Source organism: Artemia franciscana, chromosome 17, assembly GCF_032884065.1.
Source record: "Artemia franciscana chromosome 17, ASM3288406v1, whole genome shotgun sequence".
Classification (NCBI taxonomy): domain Eukaryota; kingdom Metazoa; phylum Arthropoda; class Branchiopoda; order Anostraca; family Artemiidae; genus Artemia; species Artemia franciscana.
In genome coordinates this window covers 15313471-15332087 of record NC_088879.1, presented here as the reverse complement: position 1 = coordinate 15332087, position 18617 = coordinate 15313471, and the positions used below count along the sequence as shown (strand labels likewise).

The 18617-nt window shown below is 33.8% G+C and overlaps 1 protein-coding gene across 1 annotated transcript in view; it reads left to right on the top strand.

Moving 5' to 3' along the window:
* The window catches only part of LOC136037494 (inactive phospholipase C-like protein 2), a 195616-nt gene that overhangs the window by 27654 nt on the left and 149345 nt on the right, over window positions 1-18617 (top strand). Inside the window, exon 5 of the mRNA XM_065720211.1 lies at window positions 12624-12736. Coding sequence (XP_065576283.1) covers window positions 12624-12736 — 113 coding nt within the window. The remainder of the gene's footprint in view (window positions 1-12623; window positions 12737-18617) is intronic.

Sequence of the window (18617 nt, the reverse complement as noted above, 5' to 3'; positions counted from 1 at the left end):
ACCTGATCAAGCTTATAACTGATTGCCCTGTTGTTCGTTTTAGTAAACAGCCGTAAGTTGTTCATGGTTTCGGTGCCCAATACTTATTTTTTGGTGAATGTGCTTTCTACGAAACCATATTTCCTAAAAGATTTTAAATTTTATCTGTGAATTATGGATATAAAAATGATTGCTTCTCATATGGAATTGGTTTCAGTGATCAATATGTGATCCTGATTGTGATATGTGATCAACAGAAATTGATCGTTTGCATGACAGACCATAAATCTACAAAGCTTTCATGTATTTAATTGTACCATAAAATTTGTTGGTAATTCCCAATACCTTATTGTTGCATAAACCCAAATTTTTTATTCTACTCTGCAGAAAAATGTGACACTGTTTTTGGTGCTTTCCCAAAAAATTGCCAAACCTGAAAGCAAATCCACGTTACTAATGAAAAGTGCACTATAGTCGACGCCATCTAGGTTTTCAGCGAAACACTCCATTTCTGTCCAACCTTTGTTCTGCTCAGTAGAAAAGATATCAGACTGTTTCTGGTGCTTTGCCAAAAATATTCTGAGTCTGAAAAGCAAATCCACTTTGCTAATGGAAAATTTAGTTAGTGGCTCCTAAGCTTTAGAAGAAGAGCTCAGTTGCTGTTGTATCTTGTGCATAGTATTTTCTTACACACAAAACACCTCTTTAGCACCAGATTCGCACAACGTCGAAAGTGGTTGCTCCTCTTAAGGAACAAACGAATAATCCTGCTGTTTTCTAGAGTTTTGTTTCATAATTCAGTCTTAGACGAAGATAAATTAGATTTTTTTGAAGCATAATAGACTCCTATCAACAAAAATGTGGAATTTCGTATTTTTTGCCAGAAGACTAGATCACGGGTGCGTGTTTATTTGTTTTTTTTCCCCAAGGGTCATCGTATCGACCAAGTGGTCCTAGAATGTCGCAAAAGGGCTCATTCTAACCGACGTAAAAAGTTCTAGTGCCCTTTTTAAGTGACCAAGAAATTGGAGGGCACCTAGGCCCCCTCCCACGCTCATTTTTCCCCAAAGTCAACGGATAAAAATTTTGAGATAGTCATTTGGTTCCGCATAGTCGAAAACCATTATGACTATGTCTTTGGGGATGACTTACTCCCCCACAGTCCCTAGGGGAGGGGCTGCAAGTTACAAACTTTGACCAGTGTTTACATACAATAATGGTTTTTGGGAAGTGTAGAGACGTTTTCGGGGGATTTTTTGGTTTGGGGGTAGGGTTGAGGGGAGGGGGCTTTGTGGGAGGATCTTTTCTTGGAGGAATATGCCATGGGGAAGAGAAATTCAATGAAAAGGGCGCGGGATTTTCTAGCATTACTATAAAACAAAAACAATGAAAAAATAAACATGAAAAAGTTTTTTCAATTGACAGTAGGGAGTAGCATTAAAACTTAAAACGAACAGAGATTATTACGCATATGAGGGTTTTAAAAATACTTTAGCATAAAGAGTGGGGTATTTAGGAGGAGATAAATACCTCGCTCTTTATGCTAAAGTATTTTTAGTAATTTCAACTATTTATTCTACGGCCTTTTTGATTCAGGGGTCATTCTTAAAGAATTGGGACAAAACTTAAGATTTAGTGTAAAAATCGAGGTATTAACGAGGGGACAAACCCCCTCATATACATAATAAAAAAATAAAAATATAAAAGTTTGCTACGTAAGTTAATTCTTAAGTTACGTATATTTTTTACTAATAAAAATGTTCGTTAAAATTAAAAGTTCTAGTTGCTTTTTTAAGTAGCCGAAAAATTGGACGGAAACTAGGCCTCCTTCCCCACCCCTTATTTCTCAAAATCGTCTGACCAAAATAACAGTTAATAGATAATATTTGCAATGATTTGTTGAATCTCAGAAAAAATTTCGCGGTTTTCGGAATGTTTTTATAAGCTCGAAGGGTTGATGCTTAAAAAAAGTCTTAGCAATAATATATCAATTGTAAAGCCACTTGATGGTTTTCTTGTGACACTGTATATAAAAAACAGTAACTATCCCTGATTCCTAAGTGGCTCCTATTGTAACCATCAGATCCATAATTTATTCGCATTTTTTGGGCCTAGTCACTAGTCCCTGTTGACCTGTGAGACTGATCCTAGTGAACCTGGGACGGACCTAGTGGGACGTAGTACAGGTTCATGACCTAGTCCCAGTGTATCTGGTCCTGACTAGCAAAACGTTCTTTGATGTGATTGAATTTACTAGCTACATTTCAGCCAAATGCACACAAATTCTTAATCTTGTGTCTATGATATAGCTAACAGACAGTGGTATCAATCTAGGAGGGAGGCATATGCTCCCTAGATGGTTTGTCCCCTCCTCATAGATTTTAAATAATACCTTTTTTTTACGAGAAAAATGAGAAAAGGACAGACTTAACACATCCCAAGTTTGTGAGAAATATATCCCCCCTCCAAAATTAATTGTGGATTTATTCTGCGGCTAACATCAAGGCTACTTGTCTGTGAAGCATCATTAAAACATAATTTAGAAATCATCGCAAACTACCCTCAATATAAGTAACAAGAGGTAAGAGCTCATATGGCACTTGTGACGAGGCCGGACGAACCAAGAGCCAAGAGCTCATATGGTATGAGCTCTAGCCAAATTCTAAGAATCGATAGATTGATTTAAAAGGAAAATCGGAGGCTTAATGCCGGTCGGTATTTAAAATAAGAGCTCTGATTCACGAGGCCCTTCTAAATATCAAAATTCATTAAGATCTGATAACCCACTCATAAGTTATAAAAACCACATTTTTTCTACTTTTTCCTCTCCCTTCAGCCCCCCCAGATGGTCGAGTCGGGGAAAATGACTTTATCAAGTTAATTTGTGCAGCTTCCGGACACGCCTACCAATTTCCATCGTCCTAGCACGTCCAGAAGCACCAAACTCGCCAAAGCACTGAACCCCACCCCCTAACTCCCCCAAAGAGAGTGGATCCAGTACGGTTACGTCAGTCACATGTCTACTACTTTTGATTATTCTACCCACCAAGTTTCATCCCGATTTCTCCACTATAAGCGTTTTCCAAGATTTCCGGTTTCCCCTCCAACTCCCCCCAATATCATCGGATCTGGTCGTGATTTGAAATAAGAGCTCTGAGACATGAGTTCCTTCTAAATATTAAATTTCATTAAGATCCGGTCACCCATTCTTAAGTGAAAAACTTCATTTCTTCTATTTTTTCCGGATTAACCGGCCCACCACTCCCCCCCCCCCAGATGGTCACATCGGGAAAAAGACTATTCCCAATTTAATATGGCCCGGTCCCTAATACGCCTGCAAAATTTCATCGTCCTAGCTTACCTGGAAGTGCCTAAAGTAGCAAAACCGGGACCGACAGAATTTGCGATCGCTATATGTCACTTGGTTAATACCAAGTGCCATAAAAAACCAGATGACTGTCTATTGGAGTCAGCATATTGGTGTGTAATATTTCTTTTTATGAAGAAAGAACTAGAGAGTCATCCAATCTAAAAGAAGAACTGTTAATCAGATTATCTCTTATCTAGCTCGAATGTTTCATTACTGCTTGCTTTCGTAATGGAGTAGGTGGGAAAAAAAGATCTAAATGATTGCAATTGTGGGAACAAAAGGTATACTCATAGCGTCTTCAAATTTACTTTTTTAAAATTCAAAATATGATTTAGAACATAAAAGCTCATTAACAAAAGATTATTTTGGAACTTGGAAAATAAATGTCGTGTCTTCTCAGGCATTTGCCTAAGTAAAATCCTGGCTTCGGTAAAGTAGAAATTGTTCACTCTTAGCGGGTAAATTTTTGAGTGATATTTTCACACAGTCAAAACATAAAAATTGATATAGAATAATTTCAGATACCATTTTAACGTCATTTTGCCTAATACTTGGTTATCAGTGAATGTAAAATTTTCAATTGCAATGCGCCGAGTTGTCAAAATACCGATCTTCGCGAAATCCAGCGGCGATCGATGTTAATTTTTCCGATTTAATCACAGTCTGCTTACGAGATACATAATTATATTGTTTTTAAACTCAATCTTAAAATTGTAAATAAGAATTTCGCAAGATTAGTTTGCAAATTTTCTCACACGAGATCCTACCATGAATGAAAAAACAAAACCAAACTAGAATAAACTTCGAGCCGAGCTTAGGAGATAACAGTTCGCAGTTTCGACAATAATGTTAGCACCTTCTGCACTTTTGAAAAGGGTACAATACCAATAAGTCACCTATAAACACCTTGAATGAAATAAATTTGGAACAAAATTTTTTTTTTTTTTCTGTTTGCATTCTTTCAAATAATTTTAATACAGTGTGTGGCGGCCCATTCTACGAGTTTCTAAAAAGAGCTCCCTTAATATTAAGACTAACTCTCTAACCTATGGTTAATCTGTTCGTAAATACCAGTAATCTTGATAACCGATTAGCCAGTCTTCGGGTAATTAAATTTAAAAAAAAAAGTTTTTTTTAAACCGAAAGTAAGGAGCAACATTAGAACTAAAAAATAACATAATTTTTTATGTATATGAAGGGGTTGTCCCCTCCTCAACACCTCCCTTTTCAAACTAAAGATTTTTAGTAATTAAAAAAAATCTTCTTATTGTTCTAATTAAACAACACTCGAGTCATTATTAAAGAATTGGGAACAAAATTCAAACTTTAGCGTAAAGAATAAGGTGTTGAGGAGGGGGGCCTTCGAAAAGATAATAATTTCTGTTCCTTTTAAGTTTTAGTGCTGGTCGTTACTTTCAGTTGAAAAACTTTTTTTTTTTAGCTTTAATTCCTTACACTTTTTGTCTGCCGGGAAACCTGGCTCCATTCCACGGGCATATCCCCCCTCCTCATGGAAAAATCGTCTAGGCATTTCGATCCAGGTGAGAATTTGCCTCAGACAATTATCCTTAACATCTCCACATGTAAAATTGAGTCGGTATAGAGAGAGTAAGACAAATAAACAGAATTTCGTATAGGAAATTCCACCGGTATAAAACATCCCCTGAAAGCTTCATACCCCGGAATATTCTCGCCCCATTAAGGATATTACCAATAAAATATCCCCAAGTAGTAAATTCACCATTCCCCCTCACCTGAAAAATATATGCAAACTACCCAATAACAAATACTATACGTAAGCAATGGGTAAATTTAATAAATTAAAGACCTTTCCCCAGGGGCTTTGGGGGTCACGTTATCCCTAAAGGCACAAGCTTTGGACCTTTCAACTATGTTGAACAAAATGGCTATCTCAAAATTTTGACTAGGCGATTTTGGAAAATATGGGCATGGGAGGGGAGCTAGTGGTCCCCCAGTCATTTAGGTCAATTAAAAAGCGCATTAGAACTTCAAATTTCCGTTCGAATATCCTGATGTTTTAAGACGATTGGTTGGATTTAATCAGCCATGGAAAAAACAAAAACAAACAAACAAATAAACACGCATCCGTAGTCTTTCTTTGGCAAAAATTACACAATTCCATGTTTTTGCTGACAGAAGCTTGAAACCTCTATAACAAGGTTTTCTGAGACGCTGAATCTGATTTTGAGTTGATTTTGATATGATCTTGATTAAGATTCATTGGCTTTTAGGGGTTGTTTTCCCCCTTTTACAAAAATCAGGTAAGTTTCCTCAGGCTCGTAGCATTCGATGGGTTATATTAAACTTCGAGAGCCTTATATATTTGGAATCAGTATAATCAGTCAATTTTTTTGATATTTATTGCCGTCAAAATTTGGTCTTTCAGGGTTTCAGTTACTATTGAGCTGCGTCGCGCCTTACTTACAGTTCGCTACCACGAACTGTTTCATACAGAGGGAATTTTAGGACAAAACACAACTATTCATCTTAGCATCTATTTGTACCTGATAAATGCGTAGGAAAGAAATGTTGGTCAATTCATTGTCAAGTTATCTTTTTTCTATCTGATTCAATCCCAACTAAGCTCTGAAAATTTAAAAATAAGAGTCTTGGTATTAATGGTAAAAAAAAACTAAGAAAATATATACACATGTGGGTAGAGGGGTGGTGAAATACCTGCCTAAACGAGCATACGATATACACTTTTAGTGTAAAGGCAAAGTGTCTTTTGGTTCTTATCTTTAGAATTTCGTATCTTTCGTCGCTCCCTTATCATTTAAACGAAAGATATAAAGCGGAACTGGCCAAACATGACAAAAACAAAGCGAAATCTCAAGTTGAAGACAACAGACAGGACTATGGCCAGCAGAAGGAAAAGATGAATGAAGACGACGCATATATTTCGTCTGTATAAAACAAGGCGTCTTCAACACTAAGAAACCAAGATAAAATACAAAATAACCTAAAATTAAATAAAATCTAAAACCAGGAAATAAAAAAATAATATTTATACCAAACCAATTTATACCAAACCAACAAATTGTATATATACAGTTATTGATTTTCTATAGGCTCCAAAGAAAGGACGAATCAAACTATTTTTCAAAGATGTCTTAAGCATTAGGAAGGGGAATTCCAAGACCTATCGGAATATTTTTAAAATTTCAAATTCTTCAAATAAGTTTCCATTGGAAGGGGCCTTTAGACCTCCACTTCAAGAAGTACTCTCTAAATTTTTATTTATGTTTTTGTTCCTTTTCTTTCTGCTTTTACACGCTCTATTTATATCTCTGAATCACTCACTATAAGGAAAGCGATCCTAATACACCCCTGGCAGATTCTCTGACTTGGCTTTTTCCTGTTCACCCATAGTAATTTAATCAAATGTAAATGGAGTATCAGAGGAACAGACCCCCTAATTTGCACCTGATTATGGATGCAAAGTTTTCCCTACTAAGACTCACCATTCTGAATCCAATCAAGTTCAATGAAAATACGCGTGTGAGTCATTCAAAATTCTTCTTCCCGTAATTAATATAAAAACGGCACACTTTTAAAAGAGCAAAGAAACTTTTTTTAATAATATTTGTAATAAATTTATAATGTAAAATAAATAATAAATTTATTTGTGTAAAATTCGTAGTATTTTAATAATTTTTAACGAAGACAATGGTATTTTCACGGCTTGTGTTTCATAATTTCAAATCTATTGGGAACCAATCGAAACTACAGTGGGCAGACTCTTAGCTCTTTTTCAATACGTTTTTTTTCATTTTTTTTTTCGATTGGAAAATTGATGCTTTATGAGATCCCAATTTATGAGATTCCAATACCTATTCCAAACGTTCTAAAAAAATCGAAATTCTTGTATTAGTAGAATAAAAAGGAGAAAATACAGTGAATAGATCAATCAAACAACAAATACAATCAATACCTCCTTTTTCATTTTCAGACAGATTGCGTTTGATTTAAATATTCATTTCAAGTGTTTGGAAACCCACTTACATTGTAACCTATATATTGCATTTTAGCTTTGTTTACTCTAAGCTTGAATTTTTTTGCATTATTCACTTAGCTTTTCCAATTCAACAGTCACAATGATGAAGAAAACAGAAGAGTCAGTAAATAAAATAGGTTTACCTTTTCTTGATATCAAAGCTTCTCTCTTAACAATTATTTTAATGAATAGGCTTACGATTACAAGAATAAATCTTACTGTTCAATAGTTTAATTTATAACAGGGCAATTGAACTTAAACCAATAACCAAAGAGAATGGGAAACTTGAGAAAGGGAATAAAGACAACTAGCGCCACTTATAGTATATTATAAGATAGTCAAAGAGTGCGTGGTAACAAATTGTAGTAAGGACCGACCCGGCTCAATAGTAACCGAAACTGTGAAAAACGGAATTTTGATACTAATAGCTACATCAAAAGAATTGCATTTTGATTCTGATTTGAAATATATAAGTTTATTCAAGTTTAGTCTGACCCATCGAAAGTTACGATCCTGAGAAAATTAGTCTTATTTTAGAAAATAGGGGGAAACACCCGTGTTAATTTGTTTGTTGTTTTTTTTTCCAGGGGTGATCGTATCAATCCAGTGGTCCTAGAATGTCGCAAGAGGGCTCATTCTAACAGAAATTAAAATTTCTAGTGCCCAAATTAAGTGACCCAAAAAATTGGAGGGCACCCAGGCCCCCTCCCACGCAAAGTTTTCCCCAAAGCCACTGGATCAAAACTTTGAGATAGCTATTTTGTTCAACTTAGTCAAAAACCTAATAACCATGTCTTTGAGGACGACTTAATCCCTCAGAGTCCACAGGGGAGGGGCTGAAAGTTACAAACTTTGACCATTGTTTACATATAGTAATGGTTATTATGAAGTGTACAGACGTTTTCAGGGTGACTTTTTTGCGTTGGGGTGGGGGTGGGTCGGGGAGAGGGGGTTACGTAGGAGGATCTTTCCATGGAGGAATTTTTCATGTGGGAAGAGAATTTCCATTCAAAGGGCGTAGGATTTTCTAGCATTATTTATAAAAATGAGAGAATATTTTTATTTCAACTGGAAGTAATGAGCAGCATAAAAACTTAAAATGAACATAAAATACTACGTATATAAGGTGGTTCGTCTCCTCCACAATACCTTACTCTTTACGGTAAAGTATTTTTAGAATTTCGACTATTTTTTCTACGGCCTTTGTGATTCAAGGGTCATTCTTAAGGATTTGGGATAAAATTCAAGCTTTAGCGTAAAGAGCGAGGTATCGACGAGGGGGCGAGGCCTTCATATACATAACAAAAATACACAAATATAGAAGTTCATTACGTAAGTTAACTCGTAAGGTACGTATGTTTATTGCTAACAAAAAGATTCGTAAAAAATAAAAAAAAATCTAGTTGCATTTTTAAGTAACAAAAAATTTGAGGGCAACTTGGCCTCCTCCCTCCCCCGCCTTTTTTTTTTTTATCAAAATCGTTCAATCAAAACTATGAGAAAGCCTTTTAGAAAAAAAATTAATATTCAAATTTCGGTTTATTTATTCATGTGCGGTGAGCCAAAATCAAAACATGCATTAATTCAAAAATGTTCAGAAATTCAATAAAAAAACGAGTTTTTTTTAACTGCAAGTAAGGAGCGACATTAAAACGTATAACGAACAGAAATTGTTCTGTATATGAAAGGGGTTGTCTCCTCCTTGACGCCTCGCTCTTTACGCTAAAGTTTGACTCTTTCTCGCAACTCTATTTTTTAAAACAACAAAAAACTTTAGCGTAAAGAGCGAGGCGTCGATGAGGGGAGAACCCCTTTCACATACGGAATAATGTCTGTTCGTTTTTAAGTTTCCTCCTTACTTGCAGTTAAAAAATTGTTTTTTTCTATTTAATTTTTCAATTTAAATTCATTTTTTTCTATTAATTTAATTCTATTTTATTTTTCTATTTAATTTCACAAAATCAAGGGAAATTAAACAATTGATATGATTAATCTTCATTATACTAATATCAAAGAACAAATTTCTTTTTCAGTGATAACTAATCACTCTTTTTTTCAAGAAATATTTTATGTCAAAATTGAGTCTGTCCAAAATTGACCTTGGCTAGCTTGGGAAAAATCGGCTGGTTAAATAGACTAGACCCTAAACTGGTAGGCGTACTTGAAACAGAATTTTTCATACCCTGACCCCCCCCCCGCTTTAAAAATAATTAAAAAGACTAAATATTGAGAAATTTGGAGTCAAACAACTTCGCCAAATGCTAGATGGTATTGATAATTCTTCTTTTTGACATTAGGCCAGTTTCCAACCTTATCAGTCTCCCCTGTTGTTGACCATCTAAAAAATGAAAACAACGAATAAAACCTTAAAAAAAACTCTTCTTCTGTCTAGCTTTTCTTCAAACCTGAACTTCTTCATATATTTTCTTCTACTAGAGAAAATCTTATCGGTGTCAGTTCTCTATGAAAGACTGCTTTAAACTTCTTTTTAAAACTAAAACACTCACAAATTTGATTATCTTAGAAAATATTATGCCTATCAGACTTTTCTGCTTTTAAGCTTCATAGTTTCTGTATTCATATTGAAACTCTTGCGTTAAGTCACGATCTAGGACGTGCTTCAATAAAAAAAGAAGAGTTTGTTGCTAGTCTTTGTAGTGGAATTTTGAAACTGCATACGCAAGCATCTTTAGAATTAGAGAACGTTTCGTTTATATTTTAGAAGTTAAAGGACGAAGAGTAATTGTTTCATGTTAATTTTATATAAATTAAAAAAAGTAATATAAATTTACTTTTTATAAAAATAAAGTTATATATATTATATAAACATGAATTTAAATAGATTAGATACAAATTTATTTATACATAATTTAACATAAATTTATATTGATTTTTATTTATATTATTTATTACTATATTAAATCAATTAATGTGTTAAATTTATAAATACATTTAATTAGTAAACATAAATTTATTCAATATTTAAATCTACTTAAATGTATATAAATTAAAATAATAATTACTTTGTACAAAATGTCGAGAATTGACCTGCAATAGATAGATAGATATATATTTATTGCAACAAAAGTCTTGTTGGGCCATGGCAGAAAAAAACAAAACATTTACACACAAAATAATAACATATGATAATAGCATATATAAAAATAAAAAGCGTAAGACATAAATAATAAAATAGCTTAACAATTGCGAAAACAAAACAAGGTACTTGTATGATAAACGCCCTACCTAATTTTGTTCATTCATTGACCGTATACAACCGTTTTTTTCTTTTGTTAGTTTCTTTCAGCTTAGCGTGAGACAAGATAAAGAGCAGTGACAGAATATATAATTTTTGCTGTATATTTGTATTTTAGGGGGAGGGGGGGGGGGTAAAGTGGTTTGACGGTGTGAAGTTAGAAAACAGTTCTTACTACATAATATACCGAATAATTATACCTAACACACTAGGCATGGAAAACTGCTATATCCCCCCCCTAACGTGCAAATATATAGTCAAAATTTGTTTCTTAAGTATTATAGTTTTTTCTTGCTTTGGAATACTTCATTAGGATTGAGCGTCAGAGAAACATTTTAGAAGAATATTAGGTAGGGTGTATATCATACAAGTATCAATGCACTATTGACAGATTTTAAATGTACTATTACAATATTAAATGATCAGTTAAGCATATGCTAAGAGGTGTTCGTAAATGAAAAGGGGATTAAAGCGTTAAATCTCTCCTCCCCCAGAGGATTTTTTTCGGTATGAAGATGACTTATGTAGGCTTCAGCAAAGGTGGATCCAAAGCAAAATCTTGAAGGGGAGGAGGTAATGTGACAAGGGTCCCAATAATTGACCATACTGTCAAGTTTATTTAAAAATAGGGGTAAAAAAGAGAAAAAATAAATGAGGACGCCAGAAGAATCTTGGGAGGCTCACGGTCCCTCCGACACCCCTGGATACGCCCCTGGGCTATACTGACCCTTTTTATAGTTTTTCTTTAATCTAAATATTCCAGAAAGAAGTTTTGATTGTTTTAATTATATATTTTGCCATTTAGTTTCATAAATGTTCAGGTATTTTGTTCAAACTTTCTTCCAAAATGATTTTTGTGATCTATTGAAATGCAAAAGGTGTTGAAATAATATCATTCTAAGATGATAATGGCTATTTGGAACTAAGCAACTTTTCTGAACTGGAAATTTGGTTAATACAACAGAAGAAACTTCTATCTAAGAAACTTCTGCAACAATGAAAGCTCAAACTTTTAGTAAAATTTTTGTAAAAGGTTTCTCTCATGGCTGAAAAAGAAACAACTTCGATTTGACACCTACAAAGCTGATTTTTGGAAGTGCTGTTAGTGCAGGACGTAAGCCAATGTATTTTTGACCAGGATGATACAAGGATGACTAGAAATTGTTTTTTTTTCAAACGGGGGTGGGATGTTGAGAACTTTATACAAAATGACGGAAGGGAGAGGTATGCGTTTGAAAAAATCTGTATTTACCAGATAAGAACCGTTTTCTTAAAAAGTATACTAAAAAATTATCGGTTTTATGAAGCACATTTTTTCTATGGCTCGGCTTTCCCCTTTCCTCTCTTTTTGGATCAACTTACAGAAACTCACAATATTCCCAATGAATGAATTCTAGTCCTTTTGTGCAATTAATAAAAGTTTGGAGTGTTACTTTCGGTTCTTTTAAACATGTTTTAATTAAATATTACATAGCGGTAAAATTGGCATAAATTCCTTTCTTCTCTACTATAATGAATAAAAATTACTGTTCGAAAAACATATCGTTTTTACCAAAGCAAAACTAACACTCTAGCCTTTAGGAGTTTGAGGGGGAGTCACCCTGAAAACTCAACAATAAAAATTACTTCTGACTGAAAAACTGCATATTTTCAAGCTTAACTATTCAGAATATAAAAAAAACGTAAAATAAAAGTTCTCAAATTTCTTCAGAAATCTATTTGTTTTCGAGGAACAGATCATAATCGAAATAATATGTGGTATTTTGCATTTGACGCCAGTCCGTGAGCCATCTTACAATAAAACTAACGTCATCCAAAAATTTCCAATTTTCTCATCTCATCAGCACAACATTGAAGCGTGAGGATTATTAAAAAGTATAAATCTTCATCACATCAAAGCAATTCCTCACTCGGTTCTTTGAAATGTTGCCAAGTAAGAACGATTTTTCCCACAATATGCTGTTCTCCAGTCCTTTTTTCAAATTCTTTATTTGTTTCAGGAGATAGATCTACAAAAAGCTGATGACAAAAAAGGCAGAATAGATAGCAAAGAATTCATTGAAATATTCAAAGAAATATCCACTAGACCAGAAATATATTTTCTGCTCATTAGGTAAGGACTAATTTTGAGACTTGGTTGATTTACTATGGTCTCCCAAATTGACTGTAACTAAGTCAAAAATAGACTAAAGCTGCTGGAAACACCGCTATTGATTTATAAATATACTGTGATATTTTAGAAGTAATTTGTTCTCTTTTGGGTTTACTTTAAACAATGAATATTATTTGTGAATTTTCTCTCCTATTCACTGCGTAACTGTTTAAATGTTGGGAACGATTTTAATAGGATAGCTTTGATCGATCAGAATGAGAATAGTTTGGGAAAATACAACCGAATTTAGAAAGCGAAATTCATTTGCCAAAAATAAATTTACTCTCAGGAAAGAGCTGTATCCACTTTAAAAGAATAGTTTCTATGTTTTATTTTCTTTGAAAACGTGAAAAGGTTTAAATTACACGTAAATATCTCCAGATATGTGTAGTTGATATTTATAATAAAGATGTATAGATGCGTAAGTATCCACTTAACCAGTTCAAACAATCAGGTTTCATTCTACCTGTCCTTGGTATGTTAAAAATAACATATATATATATATATATATATATATATATATATATATATATATATATATATATATATATATATATATATATATAATGAAAAAAGAAATCACCAATCCAACAGCATAAACATAAAAAAAAGACAGAAGGAGAAAAGGAAGACTGTTTTCCTACATTAGTAATTAATATAAATCAATACTTGAATGAGGCGTAACCCTAATCATCCATACAATCACATAGGTCAAACAGCATAACCATACACAATCAACCATAAAGAATAATCCATGGATAGGCAGTCGTGTTGTAAGTAAGTATAAGTCGTCATTTGCCTAATATGAAAAAAAAAGGAGAAGAAAAAGACAAATAAATCAGAGATCAGGGGTAACAACCCAACACAAGGGCTCATCAGGAGAATATACACTTGCCTATAGGGTTTCAGCACTTTAAATTCCCTACCCAGGCAAGTGGCGTGCCTACCATAGATTCCCTATGGTATCCCTGTGCTAGGTATCACCCCCAAAATATATACCTATGAAAAAACAAATGTAAAACAACCAAGTAACAACAAAACAAACTTATCATACCTTGGTTCTGGCCCTCGTATATTTATATTACGAATTCACAATCTATATTAATACTAAACAATTATTAAACAAATTTTCACTATATCAAATTTTTTCTATTGATGAAAATGTGACCTAGATAAAAATCAAGAAAATGAATGAAAAATAAGATCATTCCAAAACAAGATATATGCAAAATCCTCCAAAAATCCACTGTCAAATATTAGGGACACGCCAAACTCAGTAACAAAGAAAATCAAAATCAACCAAAGATTTCGCTAAGTATTTCAAGATAATTCTTTCGGTATTTATTTAAAAGTTCGTTATAATGAAAACTAAATTTTTTAAATTGCCAAGTTAATTTACTTGCAGAAAAACCTCTTAAAATCAATTTTTGGCTTAAAATTTTACATCTATTTTCAAAATCACCATAATTACTACAAATCCTTGCATATCTAAGTAACTGTGAGTAAAATGCTGGATATGTGATATTTGAGTGTATATTACTTTTAGGGAACGGGAAATTAATTACATCAAAATCGAAATCATCCGTTTCATTATATATTTTAAAACCTAATTTATTACTATCAAAGATATTAATATTCAAATCTAAGAAATGTTCTTCTAGACCAGTGCCATGACTAGGTTCAAGAGTAAGGTCTGATGGATATATATTTTTTTGAAATATCAATAAATTCCTTACAATTTAAAACCAAAATATGATCTAAATATCTTTTATTATTAGACAAAACATGTTTTAAATTATTTGGATTATTCTTATTCATCAGATATTAATATTCGAGTTGACTTAAAAACAAATCAGCTACAAATGGGCTGACATTCCCCCCCCCCATGGGAATTCCCACGACTTGCTTGTACAGATTACCATTAAATCTTATATAAATATTATATAAAACAAATTCTAATAAATCGAAAATCATATCTAAGCTGTAACATCTCGAGCGAACTGTAGTCTTAAAGCAGTTTGTCCGTATAGCTTTTTTATTATAAGTGTCTATTTTTAAGAACCTCTTACTAGATAAGAGGAAAGATTTCTTAATAACCGTTTTTAAATTTTCTAACAATACACTAAGTGATAAATTAGTATACATTGTCGCAAAATCGAAAGACTCAATTTTTTCTAGCTGAAACCATTGTTAAAGAGTCTATCACCTGCAGTGAATTATTAACACTTCAGTATGGATTAAAATTCGAAAATTTTTTAATACCAGAAAAATAAGTTTTAAGTTTATTTATAATTTCCTTTAAAATTAAGGAGAGGTCAGTAGCAGCAATGCGGGTTGGACCTCTAGCTGCTACAGCAATAAAACGTGGTTTAGGGGGATTCTTATGAAATTTTACAGTCCAATATAGGAAAGGGAACCTGTTTATCATTGTCATTAATTCTGATATTGTTTTTGTAAAGTATTTCTTCCGTTTTTCAATTAAATTTTCATCCTCTAAATTCATCTTTCCGTAAACATTAGTCGTGCATAACTCCCTTGTTAAGACATCACAATACAGCTTCTGACAAATTATGGCAAAATTATTATTAGCTTTATCCACCGGAACAATTACAAATTCATTCTGTATAGTACAGTTGATATTAATATTAAATATGAATAGTTGCGTAAGTCTCCACTTAACCAGCTCAAACAATCAGAGTTCATTTTTACTGTCCTTGGTATTTTAAAACTAATGTGTATTTTTATAGTATGGTTGATTTGTATAATAGATATGTATAGTTGCGTAAGTCTCCACTTAGCCAGTTCAAACAATCAGATTCCATTTTTATTGTCCTTGATATTTTATAGCTAATTTGTATATGTATATAGTATAGTTGAAATTTATAACAAAGATGTATAGTCGCGTAAGTCTCCACTTAACCAGTTCAAGCAATCAGATTTCATTTTTACTGTCCTTGGTTTTTAATGGTATGTTAAAAGTAATATGTAGAGGTATAGTATAGTTGATATTTATATCAAAGATGTATAGTTGCGTAAGTCTCCACTTAACCAGTTCAAACAATAAGATTTCATTTTTACTGTCCTTGGTATTTTAAAACTAATGTGTATTTTTATGGTATAGCTGATATGTATAATAGATATGTATAGTTGCGTAATTCTCCACTTAACCAGTTCAAAAATCAGATTTCATTTTTACTGTCCTTGATATGTTAAAGCTAATATATATAGTATTGATGTATATATAGTAGATATGTAGATGATGTAAAAGTTAGAGGATGTGTCGACCATATATTCACTCTTAGGTTAATAATCGAGTAGTGCCTGAGTCATCAAACACTTTGGTCCTCACTTTCATTGGTTATGAGCAAGTATTCGATTCAGCTGATAGAAGAGATTTAGCGAAGGTCTTATTCTTGTATAGTGCACCAGACAGATACATTAAAGTGATTAGTGCTATGCAAGCAATTAACACTGCTGGGGTTATGGTAGGAACTGAGGTTAATAGCTGGTTTCGTTTTAAACCAGGAGTTAAGTAGGACTGTGTTCTATCACTATTTATATAGAACATTATCATGGATTTTATCTTAAGGAGCAAGGGAAAGGCAATTGTGTGAATACGGAATCATATGGGAAGAAAAACTCTGCTGAATTTTTATTATGCTGATGATTTATGCACGCTTAGAGGTTTTGCGAGTTCATGGTGTTAGAATAGATTTGAAAAATAATTTTAAGAAGACTAAGTCCCTAAGGCTAGGAGTAAGTGAAAATGAAAAGGTGACGCTGGGTAAGGAAAAGATCGATCAAGTCGACACTTTCACTTACTTTCGTAGTATTATATAGACGGTGTGAGCAGTGAAGATGTTGAAAGTAGAATAGCCAAGACCCAGGGTGTTTTCTTCACAGTTGAAAAAATTTGAAAGAATAGGAAGATAAGTCTATGAACCGCGAATAGAACTTTGGTGGCTATAGTGACGACAGTGGCCAAATATTGTTCTGAAGCATGGGCGTTCTGAAAAGCGGAGCAAGATTTGCTAGATGTTTTCTAGAGAAATTACCTAGCGATTGCTTAGGGTACACAACTGACTGACCATATTTTATACAGTAGGCTGTCTGGAAAGGGGGGTTCAATCTCGCTTATTTGGTCTACAATGAAAGAAAGGTTGAGAATCTGAGAGACGTTCTGCGGATGAAGGATGACAGATTGCCGAAGATTGTCATTTTCGGCCAACCATCTAGGTCTAAACGGAAAGTAGGTTGTCCTTGGTTGGGGTGGGAAGATGTTGTAAGGAGAGATTTAAAGGAAATGGGAACTCCCTAGTGTAAAAAAGGAGGCTTTGAATAGATTGGGACGGAGGAGGAACGTGCGTAGGTAGGTCGGCCTCAAGAGGCTTGATGCTGCAGTGAGTTGTTAGTAGTAGTAGAGCTAGCAGTAGTAGTAGTACTAGTAGATAGGTATAGTTGTGTAAGTTTCCACTTAGCCAATTCAAACAATCAGATTTAATTGTCACTGTCTTTAGTACTTTATTGCAAAAATTAAACACAACATAAAAAAGTAGGATTTGAAAACTAAATATTGCATAACCATTCTTAAGGATCGCTAGAATCATGTATTTAAGTTTGAGGAAGGTAAGGAGAAGTATTGAGAGAATTCGATTCTTTGACGTTGACTTTGATAGTAAGGGGTGATTTCGGTAAAACTTTATAATTCTAGTAAAAAGCTATTTTCTTTAGAGGCTATGATAAATTAAAACGTAATTTAGAACTTGACCTTTTATTACAGTTCTTTTTCTTCTTGTTTCGATTGTTATGTAGACGCTTTCGCAAAATTTCCCCACAGGAATCGAATTCCAGGACCTGCAGCAAATTGCTACAGTTGATTTTCATATCCAGGTCACATTTTCCTCCAAAATCGATAATAATACAGCGCAATAGCGCTGCCTAAGCAAAGAACGATATTTGCACAATTTATTTATTGTTTTTTTTAAGTTTTTTTTAGACCAGGGCAATTCGTATCGAAGGAGTTGTCGTAAAAACTTCAAAAAGGGCTCATTCGATTTGAAATCGAAGGAGTTAGTGCCTTTTTTAATAGTCAAAAGTTTTTGGAGGGCAACTAACCCCTCTCCCACGTACACCGTTTCCCCAAACACATCCAATCAAAATTTTAAGATAGCCATTTGAAAGGTCCGGAGATTATGTCTTTGAGGAGGACAACCACTCCCATAGCCCTAATGGCTAAGGTTGTAAGTTGCATCCTGGGGGCATTTAACATTTTTGTAGAAAACGTTGTCATAGAAACTTCAAAAGGGCTCATTCGTTTGGAAATTGAGAGGGATAGTGCCCTTTTTAATAGTCCAAAGTAATCAGAGGGAGAATCACCCCTCCCCACACGCCCATCATTTCTTCAAGACTTCAGACCAACATTTTGATATAACCATTTTGTTTAACGTAGTTGAAAAGACCGCTGAGTTGAGAGAACGTAGTTGGAAATTATGTCGTTGACGATGACAACCCCACAGCCGTCAGGACAAGGGCTGTAAGTTTTGGCCGTGGGGCATGTAAGGCTTATATAGAAAGTATTGTCGTAGACACTCCAAAAAGGGCTCAATCGGTTGGAAATTGAAAGGCCTAATGTCTTTTTAATATTCGAAAGTGATTGAAGAGCAACTAAACCCCCTGCCACGCCCCCCATTCTCCCTAACACTTCCAATCAAAATTTTGAGATAACCATTTTGTTCAACATATTTGAAAGATTTAGAAACTATGTCTTTGAGGATAACAAATCCCCCAGCCCACAGGGCAAGGGTTTTAAGTTACGCCCTGGGGGCCCATAATTTTTTTGTAG